Consider the following 26,247-nt stretch of genomic DNA (forward strand, 5'->3'; position numbering starts at 1 on the left):
AAGTTTGATTTTGCACTACTTTTGCACACTGTTGTGGGATTGGTGAACAGAGATGAAAATGAAATTTAATTTGTTTATTTTAGATGATCAAATGAGCAAGAATGTGATTTGCAAGATTGTAAATTCTGTCATGTGAAAGAGGCAATTTCAGGATTTGTTGACAGAAATTACAATCCTACAATATCTGAAGGTAATTAAACCTTGAATGTAGCATACCAATTTGCACGATTCGAAGGATTTGTAGGATCTGAAGGTATAAACCTTGTATGTAGAATACCAATTTGCAAGATTCAAAGGATCTACAAGATCTAAAGGTAATTAAACCTTATATGTATCATACCCATTTGCAAGATCTGAAGGTAATTAAACTTTGTATGTATCATACCAATTTGAAAGATCTGAAGTATTTGCAAGATTATTTGGATTCATGTGTATCAATTTGTGCAGGATTTACATGATTACTTGCATTATTTACAAATCATCAACTGTAGAAAGTCTTAAATGTTGTCTCAATGGTTGCATGTTCATGCAATTAATTATTGTATTAATTTATATGGATCCGTACACCATATTTAAGAGTATTTCATAATATATTAGAGGCTAATTATAATGACCTTTAATAGATTATGAGGCATTTTTAAGATCAATAATCACTAGAAGCAAATCAGTAACTAATATATTGGTTATAATTAATTAAATGGATTTAAATTGATCTGACCATTGATATACAGAAATTTAAAAAATAACCCATGGTTCCACTTGGAAGGCTGACTGAGACGAATGAAAAGGTCCAACAACAATTCGTGTCCGCATGGGCCTACACGAGTTTAGAATTTCCAAGACAAATTTTGAATCCACCTATGAAATTTGAATTCCCTGCGCCTGCACGTGAGAGAGCATAACCAAAGTCAAAGACTAGTGAATAGTGGTATATATAAAGTGGGTGAAATTCTTGTAAATAAACAATGTGGTACTAAACAATATAGGAATGTTTTGAAAACTAGAATGGGCCCAATATACATGGGCCTCCAACAGAGACCTTCAACAAAATGGCGGGGCTTGAAGAGGGTGCTTTACAACTGTTTTGTTAGCTTTCTTACGAGAGAGTAGGGTTTTCAAAGCCTTTGCAAGAAGGTAAGATCTCGGTGAGTGTGCTTTGCCGGCGTCAAGGGACTACATAAGATGGACAAAAGTTTCAATTTTATTCTTAATTTTATTGTGATTTGATCTTTGGTTTTCATTAATATATAGATGTTTTTGACATTATACACACAGATATAAAATCGTATTTATAAAGGAAATTGCATTGCTAACATATGTTAAAAATTACCAACAAGAGTTAATCAAGCGGTAAAAACTTAGGTCCCAGTTTTCACCTTTATAGGGCTGTGCATACCTTAATCAGATTAATTTAGAATCCATGGATTCTGAAGATACCGGTGAACTAAAAACCTAAAATAAATAATAAATATATATATATATATATATCTATATCTTTTCTGACATACCTTTATCATTAAAATTTAATTAATTATAAAACCTTTATATAGATAGATTTATTTACTTTCACCCACCAAACCTTGTATATATATGAAAAAAAAAAATTTACATATAATTTTGGGTTAATCCTAATGTGGGGTTAATCCTCTCTGTTTCAGAATCTAAAGCATGTAATCAAGCAGTAAAACTGCAGCATTATACAAAGAATGGACAAGAAAAGGAGCAGCCAAGTTTCCTGACCAACAATAAACAAAACCAAGAATAATGCCAACAAGGAAAAGTTGCAGAGAACTCTCAAAGGAGAAGTGAGCAATGCTGAAAACACAAGCACTGATTATAATGGCTTGCCACCATTTCATTTCCTTGGCAAGACTAGTGAGAAGAAATCCTCTGTATATTGTTTCCTCGAGCAATGGCGTTGTGAAGCAGAGGAGAGATACTGTTGCAATCTCGGATAATGGACTGCCCAAGAACATCTCCTTCATTATTGGGTCATTTACATCCTCCTGCATGAGATCATTCTTCAGAATTTAAATTAAGTACTTGTATTTGAAAAGACAAAAAGAAATATATTATGCTGATGTAGTCAGTAAATTAATTGGCAACATGTTATGGTTTAGATACATTTAACTAATATTTGGGCTTAGAATTTACGATAATTCTTAGTGTTCAGAGATCTTACAAATTACATAATAACACATAACTAACCTTTGCTTCGAGTAAACTATCGGCAATGCTAGATGTGAGGAACATCAAACCAATAAGAAACACTACTCCTGTTGCTGAAGCTTTAATCCAGCTTCTTTTTTCTGAAAACAACTTTCCAATGAAGAAGCTTGAAATCTGATATTCCTTCTTTGCAGTAAAACTTAATAGCAACATTGCCCCTGTCAATTCCATCATTTGGATTACAATTATTGACAACGCCTGCATGACACAATCACGACATAAAATGATGCTCTTATATTAGTTTAAAATTGATAAAAGTTCTAGAGGAACTTCTGTTACAAAATATTAAGAGTAACATGCATAATGTTTATTTCTCATAAGAGTTCCTCAAACTATTCATCCGATAAATCTAAATGTACTTTCATATGTGCATGTGAATGATTTATTACTAATATGGACTTGAAGCAGTGACAAAGGTAGTAGCCTGATTCTATTCTAGTAGATACTTTAATTACTTCAGTTTGCTCTTTACCATTGTAAGTGGGTCAAGCAAAGGCCGGAGTGTTTTAGCCACAAAGGCTACTCCACCAAAGCTAAGAGGGACGTGCAAGGTGAAGATGTATCCTGCTAATGTACTCCACATGTCAGCACTATCCCATGGAGTATCAGTTTCCAGCACTGAGAAGTTCTGTTTGATCAATTGAGAGGTCAATAGCACAATCGATTTTTAGAAAATTCAAATAATCTCAATTAGCAACAAAAGCTATTTCATTTACTCATCAACACGAAAACCCATCTTCACATTCATGAGAAATCAAAGACTAATTGCTTCTTTTACTGCAAGTCAGAAAAATTCAACAGGAACAAAAGGGTTTCATTTAACTGATAAAGACTGCAAATTTACTTTGGACTATGATTGAACCTAAATCCTGATCTTACCAAGCTATCCTTCTATTGAGAAAAATCGGGTCATAAGCACCATTTTAAATATGAAGCATAAAAGCATCAGATGAATATGCCCAAGTGAATAACAAAAAGAGATAAAGACAAAGAAAGTTACAGTCAAGTTGAAGAAATGCAAGAAGAGTGATCCTTGATAGACTCGAAAACATTAATTTTGTTATGTAGCAGCATATCAAAATGTAACCTGTGAAGATTAGTTGTAAGTATAGTCTACATTCATAGCTAGTGAACTAATTCCGTTTGTTGAATGACACTTTTTATCATTCTTCAACCCAAACTATCTTCTCAAATTGTCCACCATCTAAACCACTATAATGAACTCAAACATTCAAATTGAGAAGCCAGCACCTCAATCAAACCATATACAGAAAACTGATAATACTTTGAATTTCCTATCATTTCTTTTTTTTTTTGGGGGGCAATTGGCACATAACCAACAGTTCCCATTTCACTTCATCAACATGCACAGTGAGAAGCCATAAACTTCATCAAAAAAATAAAACTAAAACAACACAAAAAGGAACTCACTTTCAATTATACCATTTTTTTTTGTGATAACCTTTGCCTCATTTTGTAGAGATTTAAAGATATATACATATATATATAAGCCAATTTTAAAAAATAATAATAATAACAAGGAAACATTGTATTGAAGGATGAAGAAGCCAAACACCTAAAGGGCGTCAGAGCAAAGATATCCTAATTCCTCACTACAATAGTTCGCAGAAAAATGCATAAAAACCAAATTTTTAAAACAAAGAAAACAAAGAGCACATTGGATTGAAGGAATAGAAAGGAAATACCTCAAAAGGATCCTCACCACCCCAGCCATTCCTAGAACAACACGGTCTGAACAGAGAAGCGCTGCTCGGAAACCTAGATTTGGGAAAGAAAGAAGGGGAAAACTGTGAGCATTTAGGGTTCAAAGTGAATTCCCTGCAGAGCTTGGGCAGGGTCGTTGGATAACAAAGAGCTGAAGTCATTCTCTCACTGCTTCTCGTCTCCTTCGCCATTGATGGACCTCCAGCTCCTTTAATGGATCTTTGGTTTTGCATCCGTTAATGGGCTTATCGGATTCGGGTTTACATTCAATTAAAAAACATATCTGAAAAAAATAATACTTGATAGAAATAAAAACCCTTGTACATTTCAGATTAAAGAGTTATAATTTTAATCAATAAGCAATAAGAAATAATCTTTAATGTATAAATTTTTTTTTTTTATAAAACATGGTTTTTTTTCTAATAAGAAAAAGAGTGATTTATTTATTGTAAATGATTTTTTTTCCACTTATTACAGCACTGAAAATATATAGCAATAGTTTCAAATATATATTTATATATACACCCTCCAATTAATTACTTACTAATAAAAATAAATAAACTATATTTTATACTTTTTTTACATTCTAAATATTTAGAGGTTCTTTGGCACTGTTTCTGTTTTTTTTTTCTATTTCTGTTTTGTTTTTAATTTTTTAAAAACAAAACATGTTTGGATTGTATATTTTAAAAAGCTGAAAACAAAAACAAGTTTGGTTAATACAAAATTATTACGAAACTTTTTTAAAAAAAAAACTTTATTTTTCATATTAGTTTGCTTGATTGTATAATTAAATAAAATTAATAATATAAACTGGGTTGTATGGATAAAAATATCTCCTAAAAATTGCATCATTTGAAACTAAAAAATATTTTTGGATTTTTCCTAAAAAATTTAATATATAAATATATTCAAATTGGATCCATCCGATTTAAAAAAATAAATAAAAGGAGAGAAAAGGTAATATAGAGACATAATCATAATTTTTGTTTTGATATCAAGTCAATAACTCAAACAATACATTTTACAATTATATATATATAATATTATATGTTATATTATATGTTATATTCTAGTTTATAAAAAGCAAGGGTCAAACAATAATTTCAACAAATACTTTCTGAAATATAATTTTTTTTATACTATATAAAATAATTTATAAAATATCAAGCCCAAATAATAAATTTTTATAAATATTTTTAAGATTAGTATTAATTTATAAAAAAAATTGATTTTTTTTAAATTAAAAATTAGAAGGAAGTAAAAATTAAAAGCAGCAAAAGAGAGAGAGAGAGAGAGAGAGAGAGAGGTAAGAGATGAGTAGAAAGAGAGAGAGAGAGAGAGAGAGAGAGTAAGAGATGAGTAGAAGAGAAAGGGTTTCATGGTGGGGAAAGAGTTTTGAAAACGTTTTTAAAAAAATTAAAAACATAAAAATGTTGTTTTTTTTTTAAAAAAAAATGATGATTGTTGCCATAAATTTTTAAAACAAAAATAGGTAATCAAACATGTTTTTTGAGATTTGTTTCCAAAACATAAAATTGACAATAATGCCAAACTACAGCATTTCAAAATCACTATGTGAATTATAGGTATGTATGTATCATATCAATGCATTTCTTTACACATTTTGAGTTATAACAATATGTAAGATGAATTTATATTTTCAAAATATATATTTTATAAATTAATTTAATAATTTAGTGTCATAAGCCAGTGAGAGCATGCATATATATAAACCTTAATGTCTAATTAATTTAAAAATTTAGAAATTGATTTTGTTCAGTTTTGTTTGCAATGCCCCACTTCATTATTGAGAAACACAAAAACAACATCAAAGAGGCAGCAAAAGTGAACAAAATTTAGAATTCTTGCAGATGATCAGCTTTCTTCCAAAGGCTCCAACGCCACAACTTGCTTATTGCAATTATAAATAACAAATTCGTACCCTTGATTCAGATCTTTCTACGATCTTCCAAACGCGAACTGTTAGTGCATATACCATCGTCCGTCTTTTGAGCATTTGCACTTACATGATGAGTCTGCAGAATGAAGAAACATAATGAAAGCAGTAAAAACTTATGTTTCCTGAATCGATGATGTTCGAGTTGTGCATTCTAAGATTGGCATAGAAATTTTACCTGGCTTCTTTTGATGATAATTCCGGCTTCAGTGAGGAGATTCATGAGGAATCTGAGAATCTCACATTCTGTACAATGAGTTTCAAGTCGAAGACAATATCCGGATTCTCTGATATAACCATCACAAAATACATTGTCAATGATGAACATTAAGGTGAAAAATGGCATGCTAACAATTCAATGGGGCCATAAGCCACAATCCCACAGCAGGTCAAGCATGATTACTTGTGACATCTTCAAATCTAGGAAAAACAAGGATTAAGATCTGCCCTAGCTCTTGCAGTCATAGAATCTCTAAAATTATAATATAAAACAAAACAAATAATATACACAGTTCTTGCACTGGCCACAAATTTTATGGGCCGGACCTTTAAAATCAGCAAGAGGAAGAACATAACAAAAGAACCATTTCACCATTTGCCAGGAAGTTCGAAAAGATGAAATATTCCTTAACATTATAGAACCAAAAACACAAATGCGCGTGCATACAAGGAAAACAGAAGCAGCAAATCATGGGTATAACTGGGACATATGAAAGTGGACTTAATGATCACATGTTTCAGTATTTCCGCAAATAGCATACTTTTTATACTCCACAGAATCTCTGAAACATAAAATTAAAGAACCTAACCATACTGTGTAATAATATTGGCAACTCAACTTGAAATTAGCTTTCTTCAAAATCTCATTTCTGGTTGTTCCAAATTGAGCAAATTTGAATTGTTTTAGAATCCAGCAAATATTTAGGCAACACAGCAATGAGAAAAAGCAATTATATCATCCTGAATACAAGGTGTCCTTCAAATTCAAAATTATTTGCCAGAATTTTCACAGAAAACAGCCCTGTGAACAGGAATAAAGTTCATCTCATTATCATTCTTTGAAAATCATTCTTTTAAAGGAAAAATATCAACAGCACAAGACTCATGAGAGAGAACATTGTACCTTTGCAATAATTCCAGTAGAAATCCGAAAGTAGGATTAATACTAATGAAGCCATTAACAAGACCTACAATATATAAAATGGATGATAAATATTCTATTAAGTATGGACTGGTATCCTGTTAATTGGGAATCAGATAAAGAAAATTACCCAACGAGTGTAAGTTGTCCAAGCTCTGAATTAGTAATCCTCTTTCTGCATCTCATCACTGCAGATAAATTTTCCTCACAGCTTTCTTCAACTTTTAATACACATCATCTGGCAATGTATAAAGCCTTTCAGTCAATCCATCTATAATTGAGATTGACAACTGTCATTCATATGGAATCTACTGTTGGATTTTCCATAAGGGCCTGTTTGGATGGCCCTAAATTCCATACGAATAGTATTCATTCCTATGTAATTTAGTATTATGTAGGAAACCAAATTTTTGGGTGTTTGGATAGTATTTTGATAGTAATAAGTTCCTATGGAAGTATATGATTCCACAGGAATTTATAAAAGAGGTGACACCCAATTTTTTTTTCCTGTACAATTCGGGCTGTGCGAGTGTGTTAGAAAAGGCTTTCCTTCTATCTCTCATTCTCCACCATCTTCAGTCATTCACCGCCGCCGCTTGTCGCAGCTGACTGCCGTCACCGTTTGCCGCCTCTCATCACTCTGTGTGTGTGTGTGTGTGTGTCGAGAAACAGAGTTCATGGCTGGAAATGGTGGCGGGAGCAGCAACAGGGTCGGTGGTGCGTCAATCTAGATCCATATTGAAACAAAAAACTTTGTGAGGTAAAAATTTAAGCTAGGGAGAGATAAGTATACAAATAGCAAGATTGTTGGCTTTAAATAGAGAAAAATTGTTAACGGCTAGTTTTTAAAAAACTCCAACGGCTAGTTTTTTTTTTAAAAACTCTAACGGCTAGTTTCATTTTCAAAATTAAAAATTCTTATGGAAAATTCCTGCGCACATCCAAACACTGATTCCGTAGGAATTTTTCCTGTAGTTAATTCCAAAGGAATCATTTCTGAATCCTATGGAATAAAATTCCTACAGAAAAATTTACTATACATCCAAACAGGGCCTAAGTCTTTTCAATATAATCAAACTTCCGAAAGAAGGAATTGGAATTTGAACTGTCATCCACAGCACTGAATAAGTGCCTTTCAAAATCATTTGCAATATTGGAAGAACTGTCAGTTCTCTTATCATCTGCATAATTAGATGCTTCACAATCAAACTAGACAAGCAACAGTATAAATAACAACACAGGATGTGACCATATTGAGAGAACTAAAAAAAAAAAAGGTCAAAATTTAGACTAGCTCAATAAAATATTATATTATGTGACAATATTGATAATAGAAATACCAACAACAACAACTGCAAGCATACAATACTGATAATAGAAATACTACTCATTAATAATGCGGTAAGAAGAATCAAATGATCCAAGTCCATAAATTTCACAGCATAAGCAAGTCTATGAGGACTTTATGTGCCTAAGATTTGCAAAAATAAATATGAAGGGTCCTGCTTATAAATGTTCTACCCATCTCACAGAAAATCACATAGAATGAAAAGGATACGAAGTGCTTCCACAATTAGCAGATCTAAACTCAAATACATGATCCCCGTAACAAGAAAGAGTTTCGTGATAATAAGAGCTTGACTCAAGGGACAACCTTCAGTAAAATGCATTGTTCCTATTAAAACTAAAGTAAAAACCTTTAGTTCAATATCCTCCTCACACATCGTCTAGGACCACTCAATGAACTTGACATAGAGCTCAAAACAACAACCACCCTAATTGGAATTATAAACTTATGAACTTACCCAACAAGACAATAAAATCATCAATCACAAGATTCAAAAGAATGTTTACACAAAGAGATAATCGGAAAGCAGTGTTAGATGCACATAAATCAATCAAACACACTCACTTATGCAAAGGAACAAAGAAAAGAAATAAAAATTTTGGAATTTTCATGACAGAGAACAGTAAAATGAATTGTTCTGATTAAAAACTAGAGATACTCCTACCAAATCTCAAGCTGAGAACCAACACCAAAAAATTCTTTGAATGATAGCTATCAACAATTCTCACTCCCACATTATTACAGCATGCCACAAGACTGTAATTTATCATCTATCTTCCAGAAATAACTTTGGAAGTCATTTTGTGTGACAAATATCAACCACGTCTCAAGTATGAAAGAATTAAAGTGATCATGGGATCCCTGCACCTTGTCAAGTATGTTTTGATTGGCTAACCAAACAATATTTGATGAGATACTAAACCACAAAACATGACAAGGTCATCAATCAACATGAGCATATAAAGCAACAGCTGTCATGATTATAGAAGTGAAAGCAAGAACATTCCTTCTAATGTTGCACAATCAGAAAAATCATCATCAAAAGAATAAATTACAAATTAATTGCAGGGAAACAGAGAATAAGTGAAATACTGATGGAAACACAAACATTGTGACATAAAACTGGTCAAAATATAGATGGAGAATGAAATAATCAGAATCAAATAACATACCCAGGAACATTGGCTCCTAGATGCTGCCAACTTCTTACTCTTAGGAAGCTTGATGAGCTTTCAAGAACATTAATTCCCGCAAGGTTGAATCTGAAGCACTTCCTTAAGAGACTATAGCATTGATAATCTGCAAATGAAATGATATTAAGTGATGAAATGCCAAAAAACTTGAACAGAATTCCCAACCCCATGTCCTAAAATTTTGATGAAGATACATAGATATCGAGACAAAAAAAACACAAGTCTCAGAGCATTACAGATATGAAACACCTTGAGCAGAATCCCCATCATTTCAATGAAAGTAATAATCTCACTGATGTCATCTGAATAATCACCATTTCTATCAATTGTGACCTGTGGAATAAGAACAGTAGAGAAATTAAATTGAAAAAAATATATGAAGAATGTGTAGATATGATTGAAATACAAAAGGGAGAGAACTAACATAATATTGTCAGAAGCAGAGGGTGCACATTATCACCAGTGACAGCATGTTATTCCAGTTCATCTTCAAGCTGAACCTGTCTATGATTCATTCATTATGAACTTCTTGATAAAATTCATGGGCTTTGGGAACCTCTTATTACCATATTTGCACATTGCACGATTAAAAATATTCAAGGAAATTGCATCAGGTTCAACGCCTTCCATACGCATCTTTCTTAGAATTAAGACAACATCAGACAATCTGGCCATTCGGAACAAAGCATTCAATATATTATTGTAGAAAGAAATATTAGGGTTAAGTCCATTCTGGGCCATCCAGTGCTCCAATTGCAAGGCACTAGTTACTTTCCCAATCCTGCACAGAGCATAGCACAAGGATCCACAGGTGAAGGCATCAGGAGCAAAACCACTATTATGCATATCAACCAACAAGTTTTCCACTGATAAATAGTCATTTTTCTTGACTAAAGCATGTATGAGAATATTGTATGAAGTGGTATCTGGAAAAACACTAGGCTTTCTGAACTCACTGAACATTATTTTAGCATGTCCAGTCAATCCTTTTCTGCATAGGTTACCAAGAATCACATTATATGTGATGGTACTAGGACACTGTCCCTCACTGATCATATGCTCAAAAAGCTTTAAGCTTTCAACTAAAGCACCAATCTTGCCAAAGTATTGCATCAGAGAAGTCATGCCAACAATATTAAGCTTAAATCCTTCTGTGCCCATACGGTCAAGGACACTCCTGATCACTGATGCAGTTCCCTGCCTGCATGCAGCAGACAATAATGTATTGAAAGAAACCAAATCAGGTCCACCTCTTTCCCACTTGAAATTATCTAAATGCTCTAATGCTTCAACAAGCTTCGCATCACTACAAAGCCCTTTCAATATTGTGTTGTATGTCACATTTGTGGGGACAAATCCATGCTCCATCATACTGCTGACTTTGCTTATTGCTTCTCCATTTCTATGATCAGAACATAAGATCTGGAAATAGATATTACCAGTCACAGAATCAACAAATTGGCCTCCACTTGAAGCCATTCTGCAGAGAAGATCATGGGAATGCTTCAATTCCCCAGCCTTCAATAAACTAGTGGCTAAAGCACAATAAGTCACATGATCAGGAAAGGTACCGTTTCTCTCCATAACCCTAATCAAATCATGGGCATCAGACACTCTATTTAGGCTACAAAGCGCATGGAGTAGAGTATTGTATGTAACCAAATCTGGAGAACAGCCTTCTTTGCTCATCACATTCAAAATCTGCAATGCTGCCTCAATCTTTGAATGCTTGCAAAGAAACTTGATAAGCACAGTATATGTAACAACATTAGGTGCACAATCATTTACATGCATCTGCTCCAAAGTTCGATAAGCTTCCTCCCATAGCCCTTTCTTGCTGAACCCCAAAACTAAAGCTGTATAAGAATAAACATTGGCAGTAAATCCTTTTCTTCTGAGCTTGTAAAAAAGAGACAAAGCAGTGTCACATTGACCTGACTTGCATAACCCGAAAAGAATGGGATTGTAGGTGCACACATTGAGGGAAAAGCCCCTATCAAGAAGAAATGAAACTATATTACAAGCTTCCTGAAGCATATCAGCTTTGCATAGACCAGAAATCAAGCAATTCAACACAGGCAAAGTAGGTAAATAGTCATGATTTATCATCATTGATAATGCACAGAGAGAAACATCAAACTCACATGCACTCAAGGATTTCTTCAACAGTCTCATCAAGGATGAAAAGGAAGGAATGAACTTATTGCTGTGCATTTCCTCTAGTACAGATAAAGCATCTTTCAAATACCCTAATTTACACAAACCATTGAAGAGTATATTGAATGTCCAAACATTTGGAGGTGGTCCAAATCTTTCCATCCCCTCAATAACTTCAGCCAGTTTATCCACACAGACAGCACTAGATTTGAGATAAGAATGCAAGAGAGCATTGTAATCAAGCACACTCGGATTCATTAGACTCAAAACATCCAGTGCGGCCTTCAAATTGCCAGCTTTAGCATAATTTTGCACTCGGCTGCGACGAGCAAGTTGGGCTGATTGCCAGATATTATAAAAACTCGCAGTCAGATCCCTCTCGAGATAAACTGAACATGTGATACAGGAATTTGGCAGTTCAAAGATTGAATTTTGAAGCAACCCCGGTTCCAAATGCAGGCTGTCTTCAGAGAAATCCAAAGCTTCTACTGAGCAGGAGATGGACATGCTTAGAAATTTATCAAAAAGACGCAAATTTCTCGGAATGTTTAATGATTGGAACCTAGAAGCAAAGAGAGAATGCAGCATGGAGATCGATTGAGCGGAGAAAAAGGCTAGGATTTCACCTCTTATTTCAAAAATTCACATCTATGAACTCCGATTGCAGCTCAGCATTTCAGCGCTTTCCGATTCTTCGACGAGGAGGGGTGAAACCTGCTCGTCCAAAACCCTAACCAAAACCCTTCTCATCCAGCTAAACCGGGCTTGGGCCTGAGATTCGCTTAGCCTCCGAAGATGGAAAGCGAAGGACGGCCGGCGACGCCCGGATGCTGACAACGGCGACGGCGAACCAAGGTAAGGGTTCAGGCGAGGGGTTGAAGTTAGAATTTATTTCAGAGGATTTGGAGTTCCTATGCAAGGAACGCTGATTTTCCATAAGTTTTTTTTTTAAATTAGTGCATTTGTTGGGATGTAATTGTAAATTTAGCGGATTTATATTTCCTATATTTGAAAATTAAAAAAAAAAAATATGCTTGGTTGAAGGGATTTGTAAATTTAGATTTGAAAAATATGTATTTAGTTTGATATATTTTTTTTACTTGGAGTGTATGTTATGATTAGTAAAGTTACCTCTACCCTGATATTATAAAAATTAATATATATCTATACTTGCATGTAAATCCCTCACATGCTAGTCATATGACCATGACTTTTAGATATGAAAATACAAAAAAAAAAAATTCAAATGTTTAGCAACAAACAAAATAAAAGGTTTCTCTTTTCCAAATGCTTTTGAAATCCCTTGAATGAAGGATGTTGTTTTACAATTAAAATTTACGATTTTCTGAGTTAAACTTGAAGACATAATTAATATCTTAATATTAATTATAAAACATTTGTATACTCAAAGGAGTTTATTATTTCATAAATAATAATTTCTTGAACGAGTTTATCATTTTATTATTATTATTATTATTATTATTATTATTATTATTATTATTATTATTATTAGCTCTCAAGAATTTTCTCTAATATTTAATTTTTTTTAATTCAAATATTAACCAATTTCAACATTTTATTCTAAAAGATTTTGAATTATCAAAGATTTTTTAAAATTAAATATTTTTTACTAATTATTTAATATTTTGCTTATAATTAATTTAACCTAAAATAAGAAATAATTTTTAACATTAAATTTAAATAAGAAATATCTTCTATTTCACAAAATTAAATTGTAAATTACCATAACTACTAGAATAATATTATATTGAGATGAGAATTAATCACCACATTGCAAAAAATCTAAAAGGAGGTTAATAACTTGATGCCAGGGTACAAAAAAAATTAAAAAAAATTAGGGGAGGGTTTAATGACCTAGCATTAGAGCTGTCAATTCAGGCTTGGCCCGCCGAGCCAGCCCGCCCCACCAATAAAAATGGACGGGTCGGGTTGGTCTTTTACTCCAGGCGGAACTAAATGGGCCCACCTGCGCCGGCCACAGGTTGGGGTGGGTCAGCCAGTTGTCTGTCTCTAATTTATATATAATGTATTTTATATAATATATATATTGATATTGACATATTGTTAAGGATTTAAATTAAAAAAATAATAAATAATTTTTTTTTCAAAAAAATAATTAATTAATTAATTAATTAAATCAAAATAAAGAAAACCAAAAACCCACCCGTGACCTAACCTCTTCTCATCTCCTCCGCCACCCCACCCATCCCCTTGATCTCCAAGTCCAAGCCGATATCATCATCGGCGCCCCTCATCAGTCATCGCCTTCCGCCAAGCTCTCCGCGACCCTCTCAACGGCGTCAACGCTCTCTTCGACTGGGATCCCTCCACGTGGTGTCTCCTGGCTTGTCGTTAAGCTCCGCCTCCCTCATCTCCACCTCTCCCTCTCCGGCCCTCTCCCCGCCTCCACTCTCCCCCCAAAAATCTAATTCCTAAAATCTCATCGCCATTTCTCATCGTCACCGATCACCGACTCACCGCCGATTGCAAGATTGAACGAATAGAAATGTTTTTATTTTGTGCTTTGTTAATTTTGCTAAATTTTTATTGATTGTAATGGATGAATGTTATAATTGTAATAGATGTTTTATCTTGTGGTTTGTTGTTTTTTAATTTTTGTTGATTGCAAATTTGTAATAGATATTTTTTTTTAGAGATTTTGTAATTATTGTTGATTTTGTTAGGTTTTGAATATTATAATGGATGTTTTTATTTTGTTAATTATTGTATGTTTTAATTTTTAATTTAGTTTTTTAATGAATTTATAATGAATGTTTCAATGTTTCATATGTTACAATAGTTATAAAAATAAAATAAATTAATTATTTTGATTTTTTGGCGGGCCGGTCCACCCAACCCACAACCCAAAACAGGTCGGGTCGGGTTGGCATTTTGCTGGCCCGCCCCGCTAGCCCATTTTGACCAAGGTTGTTAGACCCGGACCGGACCGGCCCGGCCGGTTCAACCGGAAAAACTGGGAACCGGCCATGTGGCCGACCCTGGTATACCCCATTGAACCGGGTAATAAAAAATCTGGTGTTAACCCGGTGACCCGGGCAGTTCAACCGGAAACCGGTTGACCTGGTCGGGTCAATCGGGTCACAATGTTTAATTTTTTTTACAATATTTAATAATTTATTATTATTTTCTCATTAGAAACCACAAAATGGTGTATATTTATTAATATTAATTTATAATTTATAATCAATAAATAGAATACAATATATATATATATATATCATAAATATACCAACAAAAATTAACATTTAAAAATAAAATCTATTAATATGTTATGTAAATACTTTCTAAAATTTTAATTTATTAAGAAAATAAAACAATAAATGAGTGTAATTTTATTATAGAAATATAAAATTAAAGTATTCTAATTAAATAAAAAGTATAAGAAAATTTAAGACAAAATAAAAACTCAATTGAGATATAAGAATTAGTGAATTAAATTTCTTATCTATTTTAACAAAATCAACCAATAAACAAATAAATAAATAAATAACACCGAGAGAAGTTCAATAATTATATATTAATATATTAAATTTGTAAATATTTTAAAAATGTAAAAATAAATGACATAAGTAGAAAACTCTACTGTATATAAAGTCATTTATCAATTTAAATATCAAATTTGAGTAGGTTTTTATATTATAATTATGGGTTTAATATTATATTTGCTAATTATTAATTATTATAATATTTTTTTATATTTAATTATTGACCCCAGTTCAACCCCGATTTGACCCGGTCAAACCCATTGACCCCTGACCCCTGAGCTTAGCCGGGTCATTGCCTGGTCTGACAACCTTGGTTTTGACTGCTCTACCTGGCTAGCATCTACCGGAGTTACTATTTCCCATTAAAAAAAATGTATTATTTAATTATTTAATGAAATCTTATCCTTTGCACGGGTATTGAATAGTTTAAATTGAAATTAGTTGATAATTTAATTATTAATTAAATTAATAATTAATTCAATATATTATTACTAATTATTAAATATAACCTTTTTAAAAATAATAATATATTAAAAATAAAGTTAATAATTAATAAATATTTTATAATTACTATATCATAACAAATTGATGTATAATAAAAGAGCGATGCTATGTTGTTTCCCGAATGACGTGGATGCCCAACTTGTTATCCACATCCTCATCCACGTCATTATTTTTTTTATATAAACTTCAAATTTGAACTTTAAAAATTCTTAAATACTTAAAATTAAAAAAAATTATAAACCTATATCTAAAATCATAAACCCAAATGCTACAAAATCTATAAACTAAAAATCTAAAATTTTAAACCCTAAATAATAAATACTAAACCCTAGACCCTAAATCCTATGCCCTAAACCCTAAACAAGAAATCACGAACCCCCTGTGGGGGTTTGTGATTTCTAGTTTATAGTTTAGGGAGTGATTTTCGGTTTATCATTTACATGTTTATCTTTTACAATTAAATGTTTAAATTTAGGATTTAGATAATAAAGAGAAATTAATTTTTTTAAAAAAAAATAAAGAAATAATGACGTGGATGCTGACATGGATGCCAACTTAACATCCACGTCATTCGGAAAACCTATTCGGGAAATCTATTCAGTAAAAATATCATTACTCATAATAAAATATGGGGTAATCTTACCATCAATAATCATACTTTCAAAATACACTCAACGAAACATGTTTTTTTTTTCAATTCTAGATATAAAATCCTTCCAAACAAATATAAAATCTTATTATACAGTAATTCCAGTTACATCCAACCAAACACAAGATTTAATTGTTGTTACACTGTATTTAAAAAATCAAATATTTCTAGTTACATTGTAACTGAAAATCCACTGCATTTATAGTTACATTTAACCAAACACCAACTTAAACTCAGAATTTGAGATTTTTAACTTACCACCTCCTGGAAAACATCGAAATTGCTTGCCATCCCTCGGTTTTTTTTTTTAAGATGAGCCGCTAAGCCCTAAGAAGTTAAAGGCATGCACAAATCTCAGTGGAGTAAGTAAAGCAGAGAGTGCACACACGTGGGCGTTAGAATCATTTACACAAAATCACTATTCATATTTTCAAAAATATGCTCCAAATATATACAAGATTATACTCATAGCTCCCTGACTTAAAAATGGCTCAAAATGAACTCTCAGAGCTAATTTTTAAACAAATCTTTAAATTTTATTTTTCTGCATCATAAATGCAATTAGTGACTAGATCCTAACACAGCACCTGAGGAAGACCATGTATAGAATATCCAACTCTAGCAATTGTGCACTAGTTAATTTTAAGATATAAGGTATTCTTGTTGTAGTATCATATAGCTTAGCATGCTTTAGGGCATCTTCAACCGGATGCCAAATTTGAATAAAATCAATAAATTTGGTATAGGACACGCTCTAAATCCTGTGCCGAATCTATTTTTGCTACAATGATGGCCAAATAGTTACGCGTCAATATAGTTCTGTTTAATGGATTTTGAGTCATTAATTTATAATTTTGGTATACTTTTAGCCACATAAATATACATCATTATAAAATTTGTACTTATAATTTCATATTTTAATCAAATTAATAACTTATAATTTAAGTTTATATTTTTAAAATAATAAGAAATAAAAAAATTGAAGAAAATAATAGAAGAAATATAAATTCATTAAAATTAGGACAAATTACATGAACAATAAAATAAAAACATAGATAATAGTCCTAACATAGATTAATATCACATGATATCATCGACTAAATGAGCAATAAAAAAAACCACGACACCCAAAATTCAACTAATGAAGTTGGAAGTAGATGGGACTAATAGTCTATCATGTTATCACCATTTCCATTGATATTGTCAAAGAATTCATTAAACAAATTAGATATAGAAGGGGGTGGTTGTCGAAAATGACCTCTTTTATGTAAAATTTCTTATTGTTATGCTTGCACACTAGCACAAATATTTGGATCAGTGATAGAATTCAAGTCTCGCATCAAAAAATTTATCCTCATATCTCATTTGCAGAAAAGCCACATTTCTACTCTACATTTCTAAGAACATTTGTCGATTTGTATTAGTTTTCTCCAACATTTCCATAATCTTGGAGTTATCATCCTTTAGACCAGTGGCGGAACTAGAAGGAAAATAAAGAGGGTGCTGACTTAAAAAAAAAAAAAATTGAAACTAGGTTTTTAAAAGTTGTCCTTGTATAAATTGAATATATATATATATATATTCAGATTAGTTGCATAACATATTCATTGTCGCTCAACTAATCCAATTTGTAAAAAAAACAAAAAAACAAAAAAAAAACAAAAACAAAAACAAAAACAAAAACAAAGAAGACTATAAATATACAGTCATAAAATTTTTTTAGGAACGATCAAGTAAAAAATTAAGGGACCAAACAATAGATTTTTATAAACATTTAATATATATATATATATATAGTTTTTCTATATGTTATATCCTAGTTTATAAACATAAAGCGTTTTTTTTTCTAAAACAATAAATTGACAAGATTTTTTTCTAAAAATATAATTTTTATACTGTATAAACTAATTTATAATAAATGAAGGAGCCAAATAATAGATTTTAAAATATTTATATATTATACAAAATATTACTGGGTCGAATAATAAATTTTTTTTCTCAAACATAATTTATTTAGACTATAAGTATTAATATGTAAAAAATTGATATTTTAGAAAATTAAAAATAATAATCCAAAGGAGAGAGAGAGAGAGAGAGAGAGCGGGGGTGCTTCCTATTCTATTGTTTGCATCTTACGTTGTAAAAACTGAGTAGAATGTTCCACTCAAGATTTATCGCTAGTGAAATTGTATTTTTTCTATATTCAAACCCATAATTGCTCTTAAAACTAATTTGTACTAATAATGGAGCCTTAAGAAGCTTCCATGTAAGTTTATTTTTCATTTCTATTTTCCAAACTTAACCTCTTAGTTTGGCTGTGTATTAGGGTCTCGTTGCGCTAAATATCCATTACGGTGTAAATCTTAAAACCCTTAATCTATGAACTTTTATCATGTGGATCTTATGTGTTTAATATACTTTGTTAGTTCCTCCGGTGTGGTTTGTGAGTATTAGGTAGCACTCAAGCACTCATAGAAGTCTCACACAAACCAATAAAGAAAGAGCACACAAACAAACACAAGGAGACACACAACGTTGGTAACCCAGTTCGGCGTCCACTCGTCTACGTCTGGGGGGCCAAGCCCGGAGATAAACAATCCACTAAAAGAGGTAAAAATAGATGAGTACAAAGTCACTCACACTCTCAACAATAAAGTCACTACCCTCTCTAGATTGTCTGGTGCTCACGCACTCTCCTCCAAGAGTCACTCAAGAGTCACACTTACAATCTACGAGCAAGGTAGCATATATAGGCGCCTCAACGTCCCAAATATAGCACATACCTCTTTTAGAATCTCCGCGGCTACTAATTTAAAAAACCTTCCGAAATTAGCTGTTGCAACTCCTGTTGTAACATAAGTTGCAACATGGCCCTGACTGCTGACTTGACTGAGTTCTGGTTACGTTGCGGACGACCTCAAGACCCATCAACCTCCCGGTTATGCTTAGTCCGAGTCGATGCAGCCAAATCTCCCGATCCCGACTGCCAGCAACTAGCCTACCTCCTCAGTTCCTCATCACGCAGTCCCCTCGCAAGGGGCGCACGTCCTTGTGCGTCTTCATGAAACTTGCCAAACTTAGTCTTCAATCTTCCAAGTTTGGTTTTCAAAGATTCTCCAAACTTGATCTTCAATTCACCCAAGTTTGGTCCTCAAATCTTGCCGTTAATAGACTTCAATGATTCTTCAAATCATATCTTCAATTAGTCTTCATTCACACCATGAATAGATCTTTCCTTAATTAAGCTCCTCCATATTTAGTCTTCTCTAAGTATGGTCTTGATATGATCTTGTCTTCAAAATGTAATGCATTGCCAAAAATAACTCCACCAAGATCTTTAAGATAGATTCATCATGATCTTCAAGATATTTGGCCACATGTTGTAAACTTACTAAAAATATCTCCACCATGATCTTCAAGATATTTGCCTTGCACTCCAAGTCTTCATGCCATGTCACCATGCTTGCCACGTCATCAATTATGCCTTGTCACCATGGTTGCCACATCATCTTGTCGTGATGTCAAATCATGCCAATTAAATAGTGCGGTTGTACTAACATACTTCAATCATTTCCGTGTATTTGGCAAATATTATAGGGTTCAAAAAACTTTTTTTTTTATCAGAATCATGCTTAAAATACTGTTAATCTCGCGATGTCTTGAAGTAGCAGATAATGATATATGCATCACCTACTTCAGAATATACGGCGGTTGCCACATGCCTAGCCTTTGGGTGGGACATGACATTTAACACTATTAGAAAGCATTAAGGTATCGTTTGGATGACGGAATGGGGAATGAAAACTTTAGAGAGGGGGAAGGGATTGAAAATTTTGGGGAGGGGGATGAGAATGAAAACTTTGTTTGGTTGAGAGAGTAATTCCTTGGGAATGAGAAAAGTAGATAAGTAATTTATTGGAAATGAGAAAAATAAAAAAGGAAGATAGTGCGTAATTACGTTTGTGCCCTTAATATAAACAAATAATACTAAATAATATAGTGAGTTTTTGTTTAATTATAATTTTTATTTATAACAATATTTTGTATTATTCATGTTAATTATTATACTTAACTAATTAAATTAATCAATTTTTTAGTTATAAAATATTTAATTAAATTTCTCACTTTATGATTTAATTATTATAATTAAAGTTAATTAATTAATTTTTTTAATTATAAATATTTTATATATCATTTATTAATTTTAATGTATAAATTAAATATTTAAATAACATATCTTCATTTAATAATCATTGAAATTAATTATTCTAATTACTAATTAAATTAATATTGTTTAATACAAATAAATTGGATTAGGGTAAAATAAAAATTTCCCGTGAAAAAATGGTCACTACCCCCACATATTTATTTATTTAATATAGAATTATTATCTAATTATTATAAACTAATTATTTTAATATTAATATTATATATATATACATTGGGAGAGGGTAAAATGGACATTTTATGTCCATTACCCTATCCCTCTCCCTCCCCCTCATTCCCCCCAAAACTGGGGGAATGATGATTACCCTCCATGGGGTGATGTTATCACCCCCATGGAGGGTAATCAAAGAATCCAATGCACACCCAAACATGGGTGTGCATTGGGATTAGTAATCATCCCCCTCTAGAGGGGGATGATTACCACCATCCAAACGGATGGTAAAAGCTTTATGTAATAGTTAAAGCTATAGTATACATATTATATTTTTTAAATAACTTATTATTTATTTTATCAACAGAACCACTCCGGCAGCCTCTGAACAGTTCATTTCACCTGCAATACCTCATTAAAAACAATGAAAAAAGCATGGCAGTTCAAACGTCAAAACTAAGACATAATAATTTACGAAAATTCTAGAAAATTATACAGCTCTATCTATAAAACCCAAAACCATAAAGCCAACTCATTTGAAGTTCAGAAAATTTAGAAATTCTATAATTAAGAAACAAAAAGAAACAACATCAAAGAGGCATAGAAGGCAAAAACACATCCTGAAGAGCAAATTTCTTGGAGCTGGGTCAGATTTCTTCCAATGGCGGCTCCCGAGCAGCATCTTGCATATTGTTATTGAACACCACATAGTCTTCACTCATCAAATATTGCGGATCCATGGACCTTCCAAAGGAAAACGGTTTTGTGCCCATTGTTGTGAATGGCATTAGACCAAACGCACGAGCCGTCTTGATCTCCCTTGCAACCTTCCTCTGAGCTTTTGCACTTATGCGAGTCTGCAATGAAGAACCATAATGAAAGCAGTAAAAATTATGTTTCTTGAATTACTGATGTTTGAGATGTGGATTCCTAGATTGGCACAGAGATTTTACCTGGCTTCTTTTGATAATAATTCCAGCTTCAGTGAGGAAATTTTGAAGGAATCTCACATTCTGTACAGATTGATTATCATCGTCAGAGGGTAGTGCTGGTAATAAATTATTTCGTGCGTAATGAATTACAAGTCGAATAAAACAACCACCAAAGATAACTATAGTCTTATGAAATAGATTCCTTCTTAACAGATGCAGTCCATAAGTAAAAATAATATGCATATTATGCAGTCCATTCATCGTTCTGTTATCAACCTTATTGATAATCTAACCCACGGTGAACTTCCTTTTGTAGTATCATACCCTAGGGCCAAGGGTGAAGTCAAATCCCTGTCACCTCCTTCAAAAAGAGATGTGCTGAACCACTAGATAGATAATGGCGTAAGAGCATTGCTCATATGGTATTGCCATTATGAAGTACACTGCCCATGTTGAACATTGTGAATATTATGGTGAAAGATGAAGTGATAACAATATGAAGGGGAAGAAACAGACACCTGGCCGATAATGAATATTTGTAATCTCTTCACATCTAGGGAGAACTAAGATATCTACGCTGATAAATAGAGATGCCTGTTCCTGGTTTGAAGCATTGTGCACTTCATTCATTACAGTTGCGCCGAAGAACCCAGGTTCGATAATGTTAATGCACTTGCAAGCTTTAGATGATTATATTTATAATTGTAACCCAGGTTTAATTGCCGTACAGGTCCCTGTAATTGTGTATTTTCTGTCCTTTTAATCCTTGTAATACTTTTAGGTACATTTAAGTCATCATATTTGATCGAATTAAGACTTTCTAGTCCGCGGCATAGATTAACTTTGCCGTTTCTTTTGCGCCGACTTTTTTTATTACAAAATTGGGGGACTAAAAAGTCCCAAATCGATCAAAATGAGGACTTAATTGGACCTAACGGTGAATGTGACTTTTTTATTACAAAATAGGGGGACTAAAAAGCCCTAACTCGATCAAATATAAGGACTTGATTGTACCTAACAACGAGTATTTAAAGCCATGCCAGCTCAAAAGAAACGGTGAAGATAACGCCATCTACGCCTCGAACTCGAAAGTCCCAATTCAATCACATATGAGGACTTAAATGTAACTAAAAGTATTACAAGGACTAAAAGGGCAGATAGTACACAATTATAGGGATCTGTATGACAATTATACCTTATATTTATAATTGTAACTTCTAGGGACCAATAGATGTGATGGGAAAGGTTTTTCTTCTGTTAAAAGAAGGTTATGAATAGAGGACAAAGGAAAATTCATTGTCTAGAAGAGGAAAAAGGCTTAAGTGATATGTCAAGCTAACTATATACAGTAAGATTAATTAAATTTTGTATAACGCAATTCTAATTAAACTAACAAAGAGTTATGACTTCAAAAAGATCAAATAAGAAAATCAAGCACAAAATGTAAAACGGAAGTGCGCTTCATTCTCTTTGCAAAAGTTAAAGTTGATGCAAGAAGCTGCCAAATGGAAGTATGCACAATCCTCTTTAGATCTTGATGAGTGCCTGCGTAAATAACAAAATTTAAGGGAGAACTAGATTTATTTCCCCCTAACAAATTCATTGAGGTTTTGACTCACAAGGACAAGATAAGATCAAGCATAAATTGCAGTAATACCAATTATGCAAAGAACTATGTGTCTGAAACAATAAATAAACAAATACTCAACCATAATGTGCAATAATATTGACAACTCACCCTGAAATCAGCTTTCTTCAAAACCTCCTCTGTGGTTGTTTCAAATTGAGGAGGTTTGAATTGTTTTGGAATCCCTGGTTTTGTTAGGTCAAGATCCTGCAAATAAGGAGGCAGTGCAACAATAAGCAAAAGTGATTTTATTTACCCTGAATACTAGTCATCGTTCAAAACTTTCAAATTATTTTTTTTCAAAGAAAATGAATTAGGAAAAACACCCTTCAGAACACAAATAGTTTTTATCTCATTATCATTCTTTGCAATCACTCTTTTCAAGGAAAAATATCAATAGTATGAGACTCATGTGACACACATGTACTTTTGCAATAACACAAGCAGTAAAAACTTATGAGGTAGGATTAATGCCAATGAAGCTATTAATAAGGCCTTGGGTAAATAAGACAAATAATAAAGATTCTACAAGTATAGACTGGTATCTGCTTAATTGGGATTCAGATAAAGAAAATTACTCTGGCAGTATAAGTTGACCCAGGTCTAAATGTCATATCAGGTCTGAATGAGTAATCCTCATTCTGTATCTCATCACTGACAACAAATGTCTGAGCAGCTTTCTTCAACTTTGAATCCATACCATCTGATAATGTATCAACGCTTTCACTCAATCCATCCATGGATCGAAACTGACCACGATCATTCATATTGAATCCAGTGCCAGATGTTCCAACGAACTTTTCATGCTTATCAAGTTTTCGATAGAAAGAATTGAAATTTGAACTGTCATCTGTGCCACTAAATACGCGTCTTTCAAAATCATCTGCACTCTCAGAAGAATTGTCACTTTTTGTATCACCTCCGTCATTACCTGCTTCAAGACAAAACTTGGCCAGCCTCAGGATAAATGAAGAAACAGAATGTGGGCACAGGCAGAGAACAAAAAGAAAAGGAAAAACTCAGATCTTTCTCAACAAAATTTATTAGATGAAGATGTTGACAATGATAACAGCAGCACCACACCAGCACCAACAACAAGAAGCCAAGATTTGAAATACCAATCATATTAATGTAACAATAAGACCATGAGCACCATCAATTTCACCATCTAAGTGACTTCATATGACACCTATTTTGGCCAAAGATTTGCAAATTAGATCAGAAGGAAGTTGTTGACATATTTTTCAAGCCATCTTCCTTGTGGAAATCCACAGAACATCGAAAAGCAGACATTAACTTATCGGAGGTGCTGCAGAGTGCCCCGCATTACGCATATTATGTTAAATTATACTGCCAAATTCAGTCATACCACTCATTTGTTAGGTCTATTGTGTATAAGCCTCTGTACTCTTAGCTAATGAGTTCTATCCCAAGCATATCAATCAAACAATTGTGCAAACAAATGAATAAACCAAAAATCCAAAATTTCACAATTTTCATGAATTGGAACAGTAAAATACATGGTTTCAATTAAAATTGAAGTAACAAAATTTAGTTCACACTCTCACTCAATGAACTTGACATAGAGCTCAAAACAACTCCTAAATTAAAATCCTAAAGTTCCAAACTTTACCCAACAAGACAATGAAATCTCAATCACAAGATCCAAGATAATGTTTACACGTTACAAAGAGAGATAAATATGAAAGCAATGCTTCAGGTATATATATATATATATATATATCAGACACTCGTTTAATCAAAGGAACTAAGGGAAAAAAAACACACACTAAAAAAATTCAGAATCTCCATGATTTAGCACAGTAGAATGAATCGCATTGACTAAAAACTAGAGATAATTATCACAAATCATAATTAAAACAAAATCATGCTTCTCCTATGAAACATCAAATGCAGTTAGTTAACTATGAAGAGAAACACCAAGACCAAGATAAAAGGAGACGATTTGGATGTGCACCAAAATGGATATGGCGATCGAAGTGGCGAAGGCCAGGGCTGGATGGCAGAACTCGCAGGAAGAGCTCTCTTCGTTGCAGCAACGAACTGGAGAGCTTCTGGGCAGCCATCATCACTCACTCTCTCTCTCTCTCTCTCTCTCTCTCTCTCTCTCGCTGCCGAGACCTTGGCGGAGCTAGGGTTGCAAAAAAGACGGCTCACGTGAAAACGTCGTGATTTGCAAATGCAACCAAACCCAAGGTTTTTTATTTTATTTTATTTTATTTTAGCCCGTTCTCTTGAGGTTGTTTATTTTTACAAAGAATATAATAAAGAAAGAATGAGATAAGAATGCGAATAGCAGAAAACTGTGCTTTGTTGGAAGGTATATGAGAGTAATTCATTAAAATTAATAAAAAAATAAAAAAAAATATGTGAAAAATATTTTTATATTTTTATAGAGTGAATATTAAACAAATAAGTGTATTATGTAATAATATTATTTTATTTATAGTATATTATTGTTATAATTAAATTTTTTTTCATTTTTATAATTATTTTTAATTTTTTAATTTTTTTTAAAATAATAATAATTATTATCCAGTTTTTCATGCAATACAAAAATAAATGCTTATTATTTTTTAACAAAACAAATTATTGATTATTTCCAACGCTAGTAGGTCGATAAGAACTTTATCGATGCTATACATCTTGTTTCTTGCAAATCCATGTTGCTTAAGTGATCCACAGTTTCCAAACTTCAACAGTTGAAAAAAAATGTGTAATGAGAAATAAATACTGTTAGTTCATGTGGTTTGTGGTTTAGAGGACACTCAAACACTCATAAAAAAATGCACACAAACCAAACAAGAAGAAGACACACAAGATTGGTAACCCAATTCGCGTCCACTCACCTACGTC

At 32.6% G+C, this 26,247-nt stretch overlaps 3 protein-coding genes across 7 annotated transcripts; all 3 read right to left on the bottom strand.

The window, feature by feature from the left end:
• Window positions 1–1,594: 1,594 nt before the first annotated feature.
• On the bottom strand, window positions 1,595–4,133 carry LOC120250100. 2 transcript variants are annotated; one of them, XM_039258876.1, is made up of 4 exons: window positions 3,936–4,133; window positions 2,702–2,857; window positions 2,209–2,427; window positions 1,597–2,006 (listed from the first exon to the last, which is right to left on the bottom strand). In XM_039258876.1, exons 1-4 carry the CDS (start codon window positions 4,113–4,115, stop codon window positions 1,662–1,664), a joined length of 900 nt encoding a protein of 299 aa, XP_039114810.1. In that variant the 5' UTR covers window positions 4,116–4,133; the 3' UTR covers window positions 1,597–1,661. The 2 variants fall into 2 exon arrangements, with proteins under 2 accessions (XP_039114811.1, XP_039114810.1); XM_039258877.1 differs by lacking the exon at window positions 2,702–2,857 and having other exon boundaries at window positions 1,595–2,006.
• A 1,549-nt stretch (window positions 4,134–5,682) lies between these two features.
• On the bottom strand, window positions 5,683–12,675 carry LOC120249856 (pentatricopeptide repeat-containing protein At1g09900-like). 3 transcript variants are annotated; one of them, XM_039258534.1, is made up of 7 exons: window positions 10,021–12,675; window positions 9,846–9,929; window positions 9,576–9,702; window positions 7,186–7,782; window positions 7,038–7,101; window positions 6,093–6,201; window positions 5,683–5,993 (listed from the first exon to the last, which is right to left on the bottom strand). In XM_039258534.1, the coding sequence occupies exon 1, from the start codon at window positions 12,339–12,341 to the stop codon at window positions 10,101–10,103; it is 2,241 nt and encodes a 746-aa protein (XP_039114468.1). In that variant the 5' UTR covers window positions 12,342–12,675; the 3' UTR covers window positions 5,683–5,993; window positions 6,093–6,201; window positions 7,038–7,101; window positions 7,186–7,782; window positions 9,576–9,702; window positions 9,846–9,929; window positions 10,021–10,100. The 3 variants fall into 3 exon arrangements, with proteins under 3 accessions (XP_039114468.1, XP_039114467.1, XP_039114469.1); XM_039258533.1 differs by having other exon boundaries at window positions 9,833–9,929; XM_039258535.1 differs by lacking the exons at window positions 5,683–5,993; window positions 6,093–6,201; window positions 7,038–7,101; window positions 7,186–7,782 and adding an exon at window positions 8,114–8,236 and having other exon boundaries at window positions 9,833–9,929.
• An 8,578-nt stretch (window positions 12,676–21,253) lies between these two features.
• Window positions 21,254–25,559, bottom strand: LOC120283297. Of its 2 annotated transcripts, none has more exons than XM_039289940.1 (5): window positions 25,349–25,559; window positions 23,949–24,301; window positions 23,482–23,577; window positions 21,765–21,824; window positions 21,254–21,668 (listed from the first exon to the last, which is right to left on the bottom strand). In XM_039289940.1, the coding sequence occupies exons 1-5, from the start codon at window positions 25,458–25,460 to the stop codon at window positions 21,459–21,461; spliced, it is 831 nt and encodes a 276-aa protein (XP_039145874.1). In that variant the 5' UTR covers window positions 25,461–25,559; the 3' UTR covers window positions 21,254–21,458. The 2 variants fall into 2 exon arrangements, with proteins under 2 accessions (XP_039145874.1, XP_039145873.1); XM_039289939.1 differs by having other exon boundaries at window positions 23,949–24,304.
• Window positions 25,560–26,247: the final 688 nt, after the last annotated feature.

This window comes from Dioscorea cayenensis, chromosome 19, assembly GCF_009730915.1.
Source record: "Dioscorea cayenensis subsp. rotundata cultivar TDr96_F1 chromosome 19, TDr96_F1_v2_PseudoChromosome.rev07_lg8_w22 25.fasta, whole genome shotgun sequence".
In the NCBI taxonomy this organism is placed as follows: Eukaryota; Viridiplantae; Streptophyta; class Magnoliopsida; order Dioscoreales; family Dioscoreaceae; genus Dioscorea; species Dioscorea cayenensis.